The sequence below is a fragment of the Hermetia illucens genome, chromosome 3 (genome assembly GCF_905115235.1).
Source record: "Hermetia illucens chromosome 3, iHerIll2.2.curated.20191125, whole genome shotgun sequence".
Lineage (NCBI taxonomy): Eukaryota > Metazoa > Arthropoda > Insecta > Diptera > Stratiomyidae > Hermetia > Hermetia illucens.
In genome coordinates, this window is record NC_051851.1 from 111,337,397 (window position 1) to 111,353,548 (window position 16,152).

Consider the following 16,152-nt stretch of genomic DNA (forward strand, 5'->3'; position numbering starts at 1 on the left):
CGGTAGGTAATAGCTTATTTTTTACATTGTACTTATCATATCAGACTGTTAAAAATAATAAAATAATGAAAACTCCTTTTCGTAATTAGTTTTTTTTCTGTCCAAGAGGTGAAGGGGAAAGTTTTAAAAGATTCATGAAAAAATATTGGAAAAGAGGATAACTAAAAGTCACTTGTGATATCTAAGCAATTTGAGATTTATAAATATAAAACGACGTGAGTCTCGCTATTTTTTTAATAATCTGAGAGAAATTCGAAATGTATTAAGTTGTCTATTTTGCACATTCATTAGTACCAAAATATGTATGCGACAGAAGTATTAATTCCAGCATATGATTATTAATACTGACATGCACATACATATATATTGATTTTGCATATATTACTTCTTTGCCACATTCCCGATTTCACAGAATCTTTGTTTTCAGTCTAAAACATTGCTTATATATATTTCAATTTAACTATAATCGCCATTCGATGATAACAGCGTTTACTTCTCAAATGCACCAGAAATAATCAAATTAATCGACCGAAAAGCGTAACGTATGTAACGTATTTTTAACCAAAGCGACGCAAAATTAGAGCTACCGATGTTAACCCGTCTGAACGTGCAGTAATACAAAAAAATCATCTGCTCCTTTCTTCAGTCGTGGAAGGTAAACCGGTTGGTGAAAACACTCAAACTAATATGCGTACCTTCTTTAATATTTCATTCACTACACTTCGACTCGGCCCCAGCACACCTGGTAATTTCTTTCAAGAATTTAAGCGTACGTACACATAGCTTAATATGATCTACAAACGTCCAAGCATTAGAATTATGGCTATTTGGGCAACTGCAGCGAAAGAAAGTCATTCACTGTAGATAGGAAGTGGTGTTCTACTAACCGTGTACAGGCCTTAAAAAAATGTAATTGTAAAGAAATGAAACTATTTACCTTTTCGTCTAATATTGAATTTCGTTTCCGTTTATTCCCTAACTGTTTAGGAATTGGTTCTTTCGCCTCCATAACACGCAATTCTTTTGCAACAGAATTTCCACATCTCTGCTGAGTAAATCTGCGAATATATTATTATATTGATATCAACAGAACAGAACTTTAAGAAGAAACAGTAATTACTATTCATCCACAAATTAACACACGCAGGGTGATAATAAAGAAAAAAACAAGTCGGAAAACTGGAAACACATATGAAAGGTTTTGCGTATTTCTTATATAAAGACATTTGAGTGTGCATTTGCCCCATTAGTATATAGCAAGTAATATATGCATATACAATATTATGTGAGAGTATCCACTTTCGGGTGATATTGACATTCATAATCTTGAATTTTCCAAGAAGCGACAACTTCGCGCGAATTTCACCAAACTTGGTAGGATATGAAAGGATACGGTATGGGGGTGTTTCGGAGCCTAGGCACCATATAGTGGCAGACTCCTGATTTGTCTCCAAGAAAAATGTGTGTGACGGACAGACAGACAGTAAACCGATTTTAATAAGGTTTTGTTTTACACAAGAAGAAGAAGAAGCGGCAAAAATAATAACATTAATTTAGTAGAATAGTAGAGGTTCAAAATACAGGGTGCGGCAGCATAACTTCCTTTTTTAAAATGCGCGCCACTCAGTTAGTTGATGTCATAGCGGAGCGCTAGTGGTCTCGTTCAAAAGGGGATACTGTAAAGTTTTGTCCCGACACGGTTCAGTCGCCATCATGCATTGGAATAGTGAGGAGCGTGCCTTTGCCGTTGAGGTTTACTTGTTCGGATGTTCGGTTATTGCAACACAGCGTGCATTTCGGAATCGCTTTAATTTAGCCCCGTTGGCTCCCGTCCCAGACCGCAAATCAATTGTTACATGGGTCACTACATTCAGACAAACTGCAAGTGCGACAAAAGGAAGAACTGGAGTCCCTCGGCCCATTAGATCACCTGAGAACATTGAAGCAGTGAGAATGTTAATGTTCTTCGTGGTGATCTTCATTTTCATCCCTATAAGATGGCGATAGTGCAGGAACTTTCAGAACGTGACTTCAATTCTCGGATGAACGCGTGTGAGTTTCTTCTTGATGTCGTTCCCGAGGGTGCTATTGTTTTTTTTAGCGATGAAGCCCATTTTCATTTGTGTGGGTCGGTTAACAAACAAAACATGCGCTCCTGGGCTGACACCAACCCTCGAGAATTGCATCAAAAGCCTTTGCATTCACCCAAAGTCACAGTGTGGTGTGCAATCTCCTCAGCTGGAATTATTGGTCTCTGGTTTTTTGAGGAAAATGAGGTTACAGTGACAGTGAATTCGGACCGGTATTTAAACATGCTACAGAATTTTTTTTTCCCACGGCTAGAAAATTTGGATTTGGGGGACACTTGGTTCCAACAAGACGGTGCAACAGCACACACTTCAAGAGCATCGATGGCTGTTTTGAGGGAACACTTTCCAGAGCGCCTTATCTCAATTAGAAGCGATTTGGAATGGCCGGCACGCTCTCCCGATCTGTCCCCTTGTGATTTTTTCCTATGGGGTTTTTTGAAATCCCATGTTTATGTGAACCGTCCAAGAACCCTACAAGATTTGAAGACCAACATCCAAGAAGAAATTGCCAACATAACACCTGCCATGCTAACAAGAGTCATGACAAACGCCAGAAATCGGTTTACGCAATGTATGGAGAATGGGGGACGTCACCTAACAGATTTGATCTTCAAAACAATGTAAATAAAAACTTTAGACATGTACCTATATTATAAAAAATAAATAAATATTTTCCGATGCATACAATAGTTTTTATTGAGTTTTGAAAAAAGGAAGTTGTGCTGCCGCACCCTGTAGAAATATTCCTTCATTTTCACTTTCTGAAAGCCGATACAGATATCCAAATTACACACTAAACACACTACACACACACTAAAGCAACATTTCCCCCAAAACTGGCCCAGAGCCTGTTTGAGAAAAAGAGGAGGGACAAGGCATCCTAACTTTAAACACCGAGGAATTCTCAAAGGCCTTTGGAAAGGCGCATTGATATCTGCGCTCTGCAAAAAAAACCGATGGTCTGGTGTCAAAAGCTTTGACATAGAACGCAAACGTGATAAAAATGGCGATAAACTTCTCTATTTTGGTACGGTGTTGGCATTGCCATCTCAGGGGATTTCCGTGATGACATTAAAGAAGTCAAACGATTTCATGATCGGCTGGTGAATAACGAGAATTCACTTGCCAAGATTGGTCTGAACATCAAAGTCGATGGTAAGCGACCAAAAGGCCGGCCGAAACAACGGTGGCTTGATACGCTGGATGGGGATTTAAAAACCCTTGCCAGATCAGCGATTTGATAAAAGAAAATAGCGAAACCGATCATGACGAACCGACCCCGCTTGTGAACGAGACAAAGGCTGAAGAAAAAGAATAACTTTATTTGAGCAGATATCAGAACGAGATGTATTTTCAGGCCTAGATTTTGTGCACCATTGTTACTGTTTTCACATTTTCGATGGGACAGGTTCTAAGAAGAGCTGTTACACTTTGCGGGGCACACTTTTTAACCAATCACTCGACTATGTTTCACTCATTATCAGAGCCCTTTCATTTACGCCACTCCTCTTCCTTTCGTATGCATGCAAGCCCCCTTAAACCCAGCGCAAAATGATCCCGCCCTTTGGATGTAAAAGGACCACATACCACTTGTTCTCACCGCATTTCGTGGCAATAGGTTCACCTGTTGCCCAGTAAATCTGGTGCAACAGAAGGACAGACAGGGATCGAATCGATTCTAATAACGTTCTGTTCCACACAAAATCTTAAAAAGAGAGCTCGCTGTCACAGGCCTCCTTCACTCCCCAACTGAGTGTGAAGTACGATTTTTTCCCGAGATTTTGTTTCAGTTACAAAACCGAGATGTCCTCTAGTTACAAAACATAAATATGATAGATTTCCAAATTCGTTTTTTATGTCCAAATTAATAAAATAAAAACTCCGAAAACTCCTTCCGAATGGCGATTGTTGCAGACGGAGAACGATGAAAGCGATAGGTTTTATAGAAGTAGTTCCTACAAAGCCAGCACTGTAGAATTACACGTGTTGTATCTGAAACACGTGTTTGCATTTTTCAAACACCAAGATGAAGGCGAGCCTCCCGCGTCTGAAGACGGGACAAATTGCACCAATTGGTCATCCAGTTTGGGGGTTGGATAGAGCTGACAACCCTACACGGAAAACCAAAGTTAACACGCTACGAAGGGAGCCTCGGACTGGATGGGTTTTAGACCAACGAGCCCGGCAACGAAAACAGACTAACTATTTGCGCATTTTCTCATGGAACGTGCGCTCCATGTACAGACCGAATCCTGTCCAATAACTAGCCGATACCTTGTCCCAATATATGGCTGATATAACGACGTTGCAAGTGATGCGCTGGGACCGGTTTCTTGGAGAAGAACCTGTGGCGGAACGAGCAACTTAGGAGTCGGACGCACGCAAGTGTGAATCGTGGCGGCCTTGACATTGAAAAACAATTTTTGACAACGAAAATTGGTTTTCGCTGTCAAGTCAGTTCGAGAGAAGAGTAACCGGAGGAGAGAGGTGACTCCTCTCTACAGATGAGACTGCAAAGTCGTAGAAGGATACCTTCTATAAGGCAGTAGAGTGGACCCTCAAAGCCTTTCCGAAGTATAATATCAAAATCATACTCGGAGATTTTAACGGTCAAATAAGCCGCCACCTCTCAGCCTTGATGAATAACAGAACATATAGGGGGCCAATATATACTCGGATCCCGTTAGCATAGTGCTCCGGACGATGGACAAATGCTGCCACTACTAAGCATGTAAGAATCAGTGTAATTCATCGGCTTCAAAATCATAAGTCACTAGGAGCCGATAGAATTACAGCCAAATTGGTTAAATATGGAGGCGAAAAATAACAAAGCGGTTCATCAACTGACACTCAGGTGTGGGACAGCGAATCTACACCTAACGGTTTGCAACGAGGCATTATCTATCCCATACATAAAAGACGGGATATTACGCCGAGCAGCCATTACAGAGGTATTACGTGGTTGAGCACTATCCATAAGATATTCTCCGGATACACCCATACAGCCGGAATATCATTGGCCCATACCAAAGAGGCTTCACTCCGGGCAAATCAGCAACAGATCGGATTCTCTGCGGCAAGCGATGGAAAAACTATTGGAACATGACCATCAGCTGCACCATCTTTTCATCGACTTCAAGATCACCTATGATAGCATAGCCGGAGTAAAATTTTTACACGGCCATGGGAGAATTTGGTATCCCGACGAAATTGATAACACTGACTAGCCTGATTCCGACCGATGTGCGAGAACAGATAAAAGCAGCAGGATTACTCCCGAGGCCACTCAACATCAACAACGATCTAAGACAAAGGAGATGCCCCGTTATGCGTCCACTATAACCTAACCTTGGATGCGCGATGCCAAAGTTAATGCGAGAGGCACCATCCTCTTCAAGTTCATCCAACTACTGGTCTATGTTGATGATATTGACGTTATGGAAAAAATAACCCGAGATGTACAGTTTACCTCCAACCAGATCGAGCAGGCGGCGCGAAATCTTGGGTTACAACTCAATGAAGGCAAGACGAAATATGTAGTGGGAACGAAAAACCGAACAACATCAAATGCACTATCAAACGAGAACAATGAAGAAAAGAGACTACAACTTTGAGGCCGTTGCTAATTTCTCCTATGTAGGCAATCGTAACCGATAACAGCAGTGGCAGTGAAATTCGTGCACGGTTGTTGGTTGCCAACAGCGCCTATTTCAGCTTATAACAACTGTTTCGCTCGAAATATCTCACCATAAGGTCAAAGCTGTTACTATATAGAACAATGATCTTGGCAGTCAACACGTTACTGTGGGCGGGTCACTTAATCCAGTGAGGATGATTGAGCCCGGAAAGTCTATAAGGGCAATATCGATGATAGTAAAAGAAGAAGTCGCAGACCCTGTCTCAGATGGAATCGTGCATAGGTCAGGACACCAAACAGCTTTTAGGGATACCAAATTGATGGTCCTTGGCGCAAAACCGAAACGTCCGCACTTCGATATTAAGGCAGACCTAAACCGAATACCGGTTGTTGCGCCATTGATGATCATGAAAAAGTGGTAGCATCTATTCACCACTGTTCTCAAAAGTACCACATCCGCCGAAGTCTCGTCCCTTCTGGTTGAAATTTCTGCTCACCGTTACAGGCGGATAGGGACTCCTCTTCTAATGCATTCAAACACAGTAAATTATAGCGGTTGACACTATTCATCGCAGCTCCTGCAGTTTCTGCAGAACAGCCACTTCCATTTTTACGGAAATCCTAAGAAGCCAAGGTTTAGCTTCTTCCTGTCACAAAGAGAATAGCTAAGGAACATCTCAAAGACTTCAACAAAGAGTCGGCTGGAATCCGTCTTGGATCCTCCTGCACCGCACTCTTCCGATCATTTTGGAACAGTGTGCTTTAGAGGAGGCAAGCAACGAAAACCAAGATTCTGTCTGACGAGTCACCGTAATCTTTCCTGAGCCTTCTCGTCAACACTTGTCTGTGTTGTGTCATCAGAGTAGTCCGACCTGATACAATTTCGAACGAAGAACTTCGTCGGGGTACGAACCAGTTACCCATAGAAATGTTGATCAGAAGGCTTTATCATTTTCCTCTATTTACAAATCTCCGAATAGAAATAAATATTTTTAATATAGACAATTTTTTTTTGCAAGAAAATCTCTCTTCTACTGTAATAAAATTTTGTTAATATCATTTCATCCTCATTACAGAATTAGTTGCAATTACACACCGGGAAATATTAACCATAAAAATGAAAACACTAAATTTCACGCAGTAGCACAGAAATTGATTTTCATCGGACAAAAAGACATAACGGATGATTGATGAAAGTTGAAAGAAGATTGTATTCTGAGTGTTTCCGTTTAATTTGTCTTCTAATATACCAAGCAGAATATCCCCCAAAAAATTGTATGTCAATCGGTTTGGAAGTTTATAAGGCCCTGTAAGTTGGTCTCCAATGATTCCTGTCCTCAAACCTTTTTTGTGGGATATCCTGCAACTAATTCTTTAATTAGGATAAATTGGTGTTAACAAAATTTTATCACAGTAAAAGAGAAATTAAATTGTTACCTAAAAATTTTAGTGGTATAAAGACCACAATTTTTTTTAAATTAAAAAGCCTGTGGAACCTGATCTGGAAGTGGCACCTGATATGGTAGGTGTTGGAACTGGCAAAAATGTCTGGCTACAGAGGAAATTCAACTTTTATACTATCATTTTTCTTCAGCCTTTGTTCCATTCGCAAACGGGATCGGCTCGTCGTGATCGCCCTCGCCATTTTGCCCTATCAGATGCCTGATGTGGATGCAACCATACCATCGAAGACGCCTCTCTCGTAGTTTTTCCCCGATCGGCTCGACTCCATATCGATCGTGGATATCCTCATTTCAGATATGACCAAAACGTCTCACGCCACTAGTCCAACGCAACGCAAGACACCGTTAATTGTCTTTTATAGTCAGCCAACACTCAGAACCATAGAGAGCGACAGGACGGACGACATTGCGGTAAATTTTGGATTTGAGACGTTCATTGATACCTCGATCACAAAGAACACCAGTTGTGGAACACCACTTCATCCAGGTATTTAAATCGCTTAGTTCTGGGCAGGTCAGTGTCGCTAACAGTGATTGTGCCTGTTTCATGGGTATCGGTCGTCAAAAATTAAGTGTTATACTACAACACAGATATAGTTCATTTTATTGAACTTTAGGGGTATATGACGAGAGTTTACCAGGAATAACTGCCTGACAATGTAAAACTTGATTTCTGAGATTATCCCGAAGAAAATATAAAAAAAATACATTTAATCCAATAATATGATTAATTCTGATATCCCTCCAATCTGACCTTTATAAGCATATTAACTGGGTCTCCATGTCGTCCACATCTACTCGTAAGTACAAATATTTAATTCAAAACATTTTTGAGCTAACACGTTGAATGGTAACAAAATTTTACAGGTAACTAGACCTCGAAAACTAAATTGACTTTCGGTTACATCGGTTTGCGGCTAGCCGAAACCACTTGTAAACGGGATAAAGGCTAAAGAAACAGAAGGGGATCGACTTCTTTCTAATAACTGATATACATAAAGTAGTCCAAACGTATAATCGGACAAATGCTTTGAACATGTTTGTTGATAATAAATTATCAATTTTTTTTTCAAAATTTATATGCATTTTTTTGTCAATGGAAAGAATTTTCAGGAGAAGCATATAACATATTTTTATTAGAAATCCCCACAAAAAACCTAACAACCCAACATAAGCAAAAAATCAAGTCAAACAAATAATCGGACAAAAGTTTCAAAAACAGGATTTCAATGTTTTAAAGCATTTCCTTTTGCTTTATCGCTGCTGCTTCCAAGTTTCGGGGTACCCAGCACACGCGATTTGAACAAAATTCTTGGAAAATTTTATTCCACTCCTGGTTAATAGGCTTCTTAAACTTCTCTACATTTTCAAATGTTAATTTCGATCGTTTGCCTGCCAATTCTTGACAAACGCGTTCAATTACGTTCAGATCTGGGGACTGCGAAAGTGTTCTTGGGATCATGTCCCTGGTAGAAAGCGAATTTACCTAATATATTCAGCTCTTCCACACTTTAACCCCCATTTTACTTTAAGATGTGTAAATATGTATTGGAATCTATCCATTATACCGTATATAAAATGTTCGTTGGAAAAATGCGCCAATACCATCAATGACCCACTACTATGTTTGATATTGGCCTAAGTATTATGTGAATTAAACTCTATATAAGATTTCCACCATATGTATGCTTTACCATCAAAACGATGCAGATTCAATTGAGTGAATATACCCGGATTATCTTAGAAAAATTTCAAAATGACTTAATTATAAAAGTTTTGCGTATTTACCATTTTCCAAAGGTCAATATCCTTGTTCAAATATTTTTTACAGAGCTAAAGCCGTGAATTTTTTCCTTACTTATGTAGCTTTTTCCTAGCTATTCTGCCATGAATCAAAAAAGCAATCTGCCATCCGCAGAATATTTGAATTTGTCGCTTTTTTTAATTTTTATTAACTTCCTTTAGAATACGTCGCTAATTATGATCGTTGATTTTTCCCCCCTGAGCAGTTTCGCTCTTATTTTGAATTTAAAAATTTTCTTTGTAACGTTGTGAACAACAAGCGGCTTCGACCAACAATTTTTACGATGCTTCGGACAGTTTTACCCTCTATATATGTAGTTTGATTAGGTGACATATTTCAAGAGTTGTTTGTTTTGATATCGGTGCCATTGCTTCTATTCTTTTCCTTTCGAAGAAAACTTGACTACTGCTTTTAAATTCCAACTCATGCATACTTGTACCTATACTAGTAACACATAATTCCAGGAAAAAGTAGCATTATATAGCGAAATCATTCTGGTTATTCTGTGTCCGATTATTCGTTTGACGTCAATTTTTGTTTTGATTTTTCATAATAATGTTGAATGAAAATGTATTATGTCATATACGTCTCTTCAAAGGTAAGTTTATTATTTACAAACTCCATGCAAATTTTGAAAAAAAACTTAATTTAATACACTACATATATACACTACACTACTATCGACAAATAGTAAATAGTACGTTGGGATATTGTAGATTTAAACAAGTAAAGCCAGAAAAAATTTTCACTAAGCCGTTTTCATTTAAAATTGAATGAAGGAATGAATTGAATGAAAGGCATAATGATATGTCTGAAAGATATGGTAGCAACAAATTTATACAGCAAACTTCTGTTTCTGTTTGTGAACACTAATTGATTGCAATTCTTAAAAATTATCACTCAAACAGTGCTAAATCAATTCTTGTTACTTACTTTTGCATATCCATGGTTAGTGGTCCGAATCGTTGGATTTTGGGCACGATTTCTTCAGCTTGAACTGTAAACGAAAACAAAAAATGTATGAAAAGCAAGTAAGTGTGCTACCTATTTACAAATTATTTTGAAAGGTCTTCATTTCTTGCAAACGAAATTGTTAAATTTGAGCAAGATTCCATCAGCTTGAACTGTAATAAAAATAGGAAATCTATAAAACGCCAGCCAGAAAGTCTGCTACCTATCTCAAAATTGTTTTAAAAAGTCTTTCACTTTTTGGAAAAGGAAAGTCATGAAATTTTTGTAAGTGTGAATTTTGCATTCCCGAATAATGTACGGACGAATAGGAAAAATACCCTAAACACCAAGGCATAAACTATGCAATATAAGATGCCTATGCATCTGAGTGTGTTTACAACTGACCAAACGGAGGGTATCTCACCCCTGTTAGGAAGGAAAACCTATACTATAAATCAAACTATAGTTATAGAGCTATAGCTCGTAGTTTCTAAATTCACACCGATTCGACTGTGATACCCACGGTGTGTGTGTGTGTGTGAATGAAAAGTTTCTAGGGTTGCACTTAGTTTCAATGAAATGAGGGTCGGAAGGGTGCTGTTTGTGTCCTCAACTATTCATACCTGAAGACCAGACACGATAAGTACCACGTATCTTTTGTATGAATAAAAACTGCAAGAATACAGATCTTGAACCAGAAAATCTATGAACTACAAGGATCCTTTAGTGCTAAATCATTTATCAGAACGGAAGTTTCCACTCCAGCTAAAATATGATTAGAAGCAACCCTCCCGCCGAATTATTAATAAAAAACTCCACTTCGGCACAATGCAGTAATTACTGGTTATTATTCAGCAAACAAGAAACATCAAACAAGGTTTTTCACACCACCATTATTTATACTTACTGGGTATGTGTAGACTTTTCCTATCTTTTCAATTTTGTACTCTGTATACGATACTAATTTTCAAGAGGCTTTAACACAATCCCAATAGCGGCTTTTAACGCAATTTAAGCGAAAATGCAAAGTCCATACAACCACTTCACTTCCTAAATAGTTTTGTTGCCTCTTATTATAAGTTAAATACGGAAAAATGCACTTTTCTTTGGAACACGTTCACGATATCGTCATTCGCGGGCAATGTTCTCAAGTATGGCGAGATCGTGAAAAATATGAAGCCGTGACAAGGTGCGGTTTTTGGCGCGCAAATAATTGTCTCTAAATATTCCCCATTTCTTAAATTCTCAACGGTAAGTTATTCGCCACACCTTCCAATTGTATCTCATATAAAAATTATTGAAATGTTTCGGATAGAAATCACTGAAAACAACACGAAAAGTGCATTCTACGCGCCAAAAGACACCCCCATAGTAAAGTCGACACGTCGTCGGTTTCTACGAATTCAACTGCTTTTCCCGCCGGATTTCTGACTAGAACACCTTAGAAGTCAGGTATCAAACTGAAGCTGAAAACAAGTCCTTTCTGACCTTACAAGGGACACAATTTTCCACAAAGTTTTAATTGAGTTATCGAGCAAAATGCAAACAGCGCGCGAAAATTCTTAACCTGTCCAGGGGGCGCCGGTGCCGAAATGTCATATTTTGAAAACAAGAGGCCAAAGGAAACGGCCTTTAAGCTCAAACACTTCTTCCTTCATCCGTTCTAAATGGCAAAACCACATCACAATGTTATATTAACCGGCAATTACCTGAAAATTTCAACCGATTTTCCGACCAAATAAACCGAACATCAGCGAATCAAACGTGGTGTTAATTTGATGAGAGTCTGCACTTTTAAATTGAATACCACGCTGTGTATCATGCAGCAATTGTGCATCCAATCACCTTCAAACTTAACAATTCTCATTTATCAAGAATTTTATGCGCTGAACATTAAGGCGGCGATGAAAAAGTCAGCTTCACTTCCTGGTTTCACGGAGCACTTTTACAACACTTGGGGTAGTTCATGGTATAAAATATCTAAGGCAGTTCTTAGGCGAGGAGTTCCAGCGGCAGGACACAACTCCCGGAGTGAAGTCAAGTAAAACACATTCAAGACAGTACACTTCGTAATACATAGAACTTTTGACAGCTAGCTGTTATGTGTGTGTGTGCTCCGACCCTAATCAACGGGCGAGCATGCTCTCATAAGCAACCTGCCTCAGTCTCTCGTGGTGAGTTTTTATGAAACACCTGACGGAAGCAGCAAATTTCGTTGTACAAAAGTTCGTTATGAAACATTATTTGAATTCTCCGAATAAAATTCGTTCATAAGAAAAAAATATGATTCATATCTAATAAGAAAAGCTACCCACGTGATAGATCCTAACTTTTAATATAGGCAGCAGGTTCTTAAAAAAAAGATTTCACATTAAAAAAAAATATTTCTAGGGAGGGTTTATAACGAATCCAGAACAAATAAGCCAGTGTTTTATGTTGAAATCTTCTTCTGACAAGATACCAGTTGCGACATTCCAGACCAAACTGAAAAGTATCAATATAGCAACACCATGTTTATCGAAGAAAATAGTCTTGAGATTTAGCTACATTGCTGTAGATTTTTATGACTGTAAGAAATAGAGGCCATAGGAACCCGACTCAGTCACAAACTGCAAAATACTTGTGGGAATCGATGATGAAAATGAGAAATGAGTTCAAGCGAACCCAGCAGAACCAATGAGAAAACGGCTACATAATACAATTTTAGGTACATAGACGACCTAAAATTATAAAAAGTTATGTAGAAACGAGTCTTTCACTTGTCGAAAAAGAAGAATCACAAAAATTCAAGGAAGTTTGGAGCAAGCTCGACTCAAAGTCTGCTCGAAAAAGTTCATCTTCGTATTATCATGATGTCGAGGTATTTCACTGTCGGCTTCGACAAGACTATGGTTTGACCTACCTGAATAGGGGGGACTGTGGGAACTCCCTCCATGGTCAGCACAACGGCTTCGGTTTCCTCCAGAGCGAAGCTTACTCCCCGCATCACCATTCCCAGTGTGCTTGTTCAATCGTGCGTGCGGTAACCAATGCCCCAACATCCTACGCATAACGGACCAGATGCGATTCATCAGACATCCCGAGTCGTAGAAAACTATCATATAAGGCATTCCAAATGTCCGGACGATGATATCTTTATTCTGCGCTGTCCTTCCTAGGTCTCCTAGACGTCTGTAATTTTCTAAGTTCAATAGAGATGGTGTAATTTTACTGATTGTTGCTACGATCGACAAGCACAGATAAATTTTTGCCAAACAGGGGCAACAACATTAGTTCACGAAAACAGCCCACGACGCTCTTCATTTATATTTTAAATGGGTGCAGGTTGGGGAGTTAAAAGCAGGTTCAGTTTGCGGAAAATTGCTTTGTTCCGGAATCGATGAATAATTAACTTCACTCGTTTGCGTTTGAAGGGGAACAGGGGCAGCTCCGGAATTGATGGTCCCGAAGTTGCTAAGCTTATGCCCGCAGGTTGCTGGGGTTCTGGAATTGTCGGTAGCCTTAGTCACCTTGTCAACGTCCTTAAAATGAACTTCCCTGTTTACGTCGACGGTGACGATCTGTCGCCCATCACGAATTTCGAAATGGCCCAATGAAGGGAACTCCTAGAGGTACTCGACGCAATAGGGTTTGGTTGGGGCGAGGATGACGGTGACATTTGATTGTTGGTTGGTTGTGAAGCAATCGATGGTGCTTGCGCCACACCAATAAAATAACTTTCTGGAGCAAAATATTGAGTTGCAACTAATTGCTGTGAATGCAAACTGGATCCACAAGTTGTAAGGGAACTTGAATTGCTAGTCGTCTGATTTTCTTGGTTTGGTTACTTCACCATCACATTAGCTGCGGGCCTCAAAATTCACGTTCTTCTGTGGTACTTCTCGGTTCAGAAACAAAGTATGAGAGCTCGCCGCTGCTGCCGGCAAGCATTCAATACAACTGCTTATGGCATGCACTGCTCTCCATGCTGACGCAAACCCACACACTGGGTAACTCCCCTTTCCCCAAATTCCGCGCTGCTATCGATTCATCACTAACTACCGCGGTTTCGAGCTGAACTTGCGTCGGCCCACTAATGAACGCCGCTTACCTTGCAGCTATTTGTGATTAATCAGGGTCACTAATTATAGTTATATTTTTTTAATTAATTACACATTCAATTCAATTAAAACATTTTGCTTTTGTTATCGTTAGTGAACTATAACTATAAAACTAAATTGAAAGAATTCCAAAAGAGGAGTTCTTCATTCCTCGAATGCTGACTTCTCACTCCCGTCCCATTATTTTTTAAAACTTTTTTACAAATCAATGGAGCCGGCAAGGCCTACTTCACACGACAACGATTACTTCGTGCGAACTAGTCCCGCTCTTTCAAATCGGCCTGGTGGCAAATTGCACCCTCATCCAGTGCGCCGGTATAAGCGCCCACAGTACTTCTGCGATGAACTTAAGGGAGTGTTTCGGGTAAATTTCTAAAATATGGTAATATTTTGACCTCAATTAGGAAAAAGCCATTTTTATGGCGGGAAACTTTCTTTAAATAGAAATCAAATTTTTGTTAACTTTATCGTAGGTCTTTATTAATACTTAAAGTCTTCGATTTTGAGTATCTTTTTGAAATGTCTATTTGAAGTAGTTGAAAAACATGAAAAATAAAGGAAAAGCTTAAGCTAAACAGAATCTTTTCCTCAGATTAATGAAATATAAAAAATTAACAAACTAAACGTTACATCCAAATATTAGCCGAAATAAAGCGAATTCCTGCGAATATTCTTACAAGTACTTACACTTAACATTTTGGAACACATTGCCGTCTTTACTAAACGACGTTTACAAATATATTTGCAGCATTTTGAAGCTTTTTGACATTGTGTTTGGTCCTTTTTTCCGTCACATAGATAGAAATGCCCCCTTTTTCCATGACCCACGCACTTGGATTTTGAACGGAACTAACGCCAATTTCCCATAAATCAACATCAGCTAATCATTTTTACACGTCAATTGAAAGCTAACATAATGAACTTTTGCCAACTTTTCAAGTTTGTAAATTTAAAGTATGGTATTTTGTTTTGAAATTTAAATAATCGCCCGATCGACTTGTTTTTTAGCGTATCTAGTGCATACGATGATCTTTTTTGATTGTATTAAAAATGTAATTTTCCCATGCTAAAAATCATTAAATTTTTAGACAAAATACTATTTTTAAACTTCGCCATTTTGTTAAATTTAAATTTTTTTCACGACTTTGGATAATTGTATAGATAATATTTTGCAGTTCAACGAACTTTTTTATTTTTTTATTTTAGGGACTGTGAAAGTCACAATCACTGCAGCCGTGGTTCCGGATATCGCAAATAGTTTGCTACAGGTCGACTATTTTCTTACCAAAAATTACTTTCTTTAGGAAAACACACTAGTTGAGTTGCTTCAATTACCCCCTCTTGATCCGCTGGATACCGACCATTTTTTAAGGTTTTGTGTGAAACAAAACCTTATTAGAATCGATTCGATGTCTCTCTCTGTCTGTCTGTTTGTCTGTCTGTCTGTCCGTCTGTCTGTCTGTCACACCCGATTTATTCAGAAACGGCTGCATCGATTGTCACGAAAATTGGTAAGAGTATGTGATCTGCCGTTCCCTTTACATGTAGCAACTGGCGCCATGTTGTGTTAAGTTTTTTTTCACAGGATGTAGCCATGTGGGGTATCAAATGAAAGGTCTCAATTAGTACTTTTCGAAGCTGGTTCAATATTTGATATTGGGTAAAACATAGGGGAGTGAGGGCTCAAAATATGACATCAAAAAGTGTAACAAGTCTCGTTCTCAGAACTTATCCAACCGAAAAATCCGAAAAAATCACAGTAGTGCATCTCTATGAAATCTAGGCCTCAAAATATATCCGGTTCCGATATCTGCAGAAATAAAGTTAATAATAGTATATTTCCATATTTTAGAAATTTACCCGGCACCCCGCTTATGTTCATCGCAGAAGTACAGAATTGAGCATAAGTGTAATGAAGAACATGGTGCACAATTCGGTCAAGCTTGAAGAAAATCCAACTATTATTAACAAAGTTATAGGGGGTGAATCTTTACAATTTTTTGTGAATTTCGTGCACTCTACAACCTGCATGACGTCATCATCACATATCAATTCGTCAATACCACAACGAAGTAAGTTCGTATGAATTGGGTGGAAAAGGATTATT

At 38.8% G+C, this 16,152-nt stretch overlaps 1 protein-coding gene across 8 annotated transcripts in view; it reads right to left on the reverse strand.

Moving 5' to 3' along the window:
- LOC119650605 (G1/S-specific cyclin-E) overlaps window positions 1-16,152 on the reverse strand; it is a 44,622-nt gene that overhangs the window by 21,142 nt on the left and 7,328 nt on the right. The window contains exons 1-3 of one of the 8 annotated variants that reach the window (XM_038053467.1): window positions 12,848-12,956; window positions 9,928-9,991; window positions 938-1,058 (exon numbers count right to left, since the gene is read on the reverse strand). In XM_038053467.1, the coding sequence (XP_037909395.1) occupies window positions 938-1,058; window positions 9,928-9,941 (135 nt within the window). In that variant the 5' untranslated portion in view covers window positions 9,942-9,991; window positions 12,848-12,956. Of the gene's footprint in view, window positions 1-359; window positions 548-937; window positions 1,059-9,927; window positions 9,992-10,852; window positions 11,119-11,654; window positions 12,143-12,847; window positions 12,957-16,152 lie in introns of those variants that run through there. The other 7 variants (XM_038053466.1, XM_038053465.1, XM_038053469.1 and 4 more) reach the window with 7 other exon arrangements.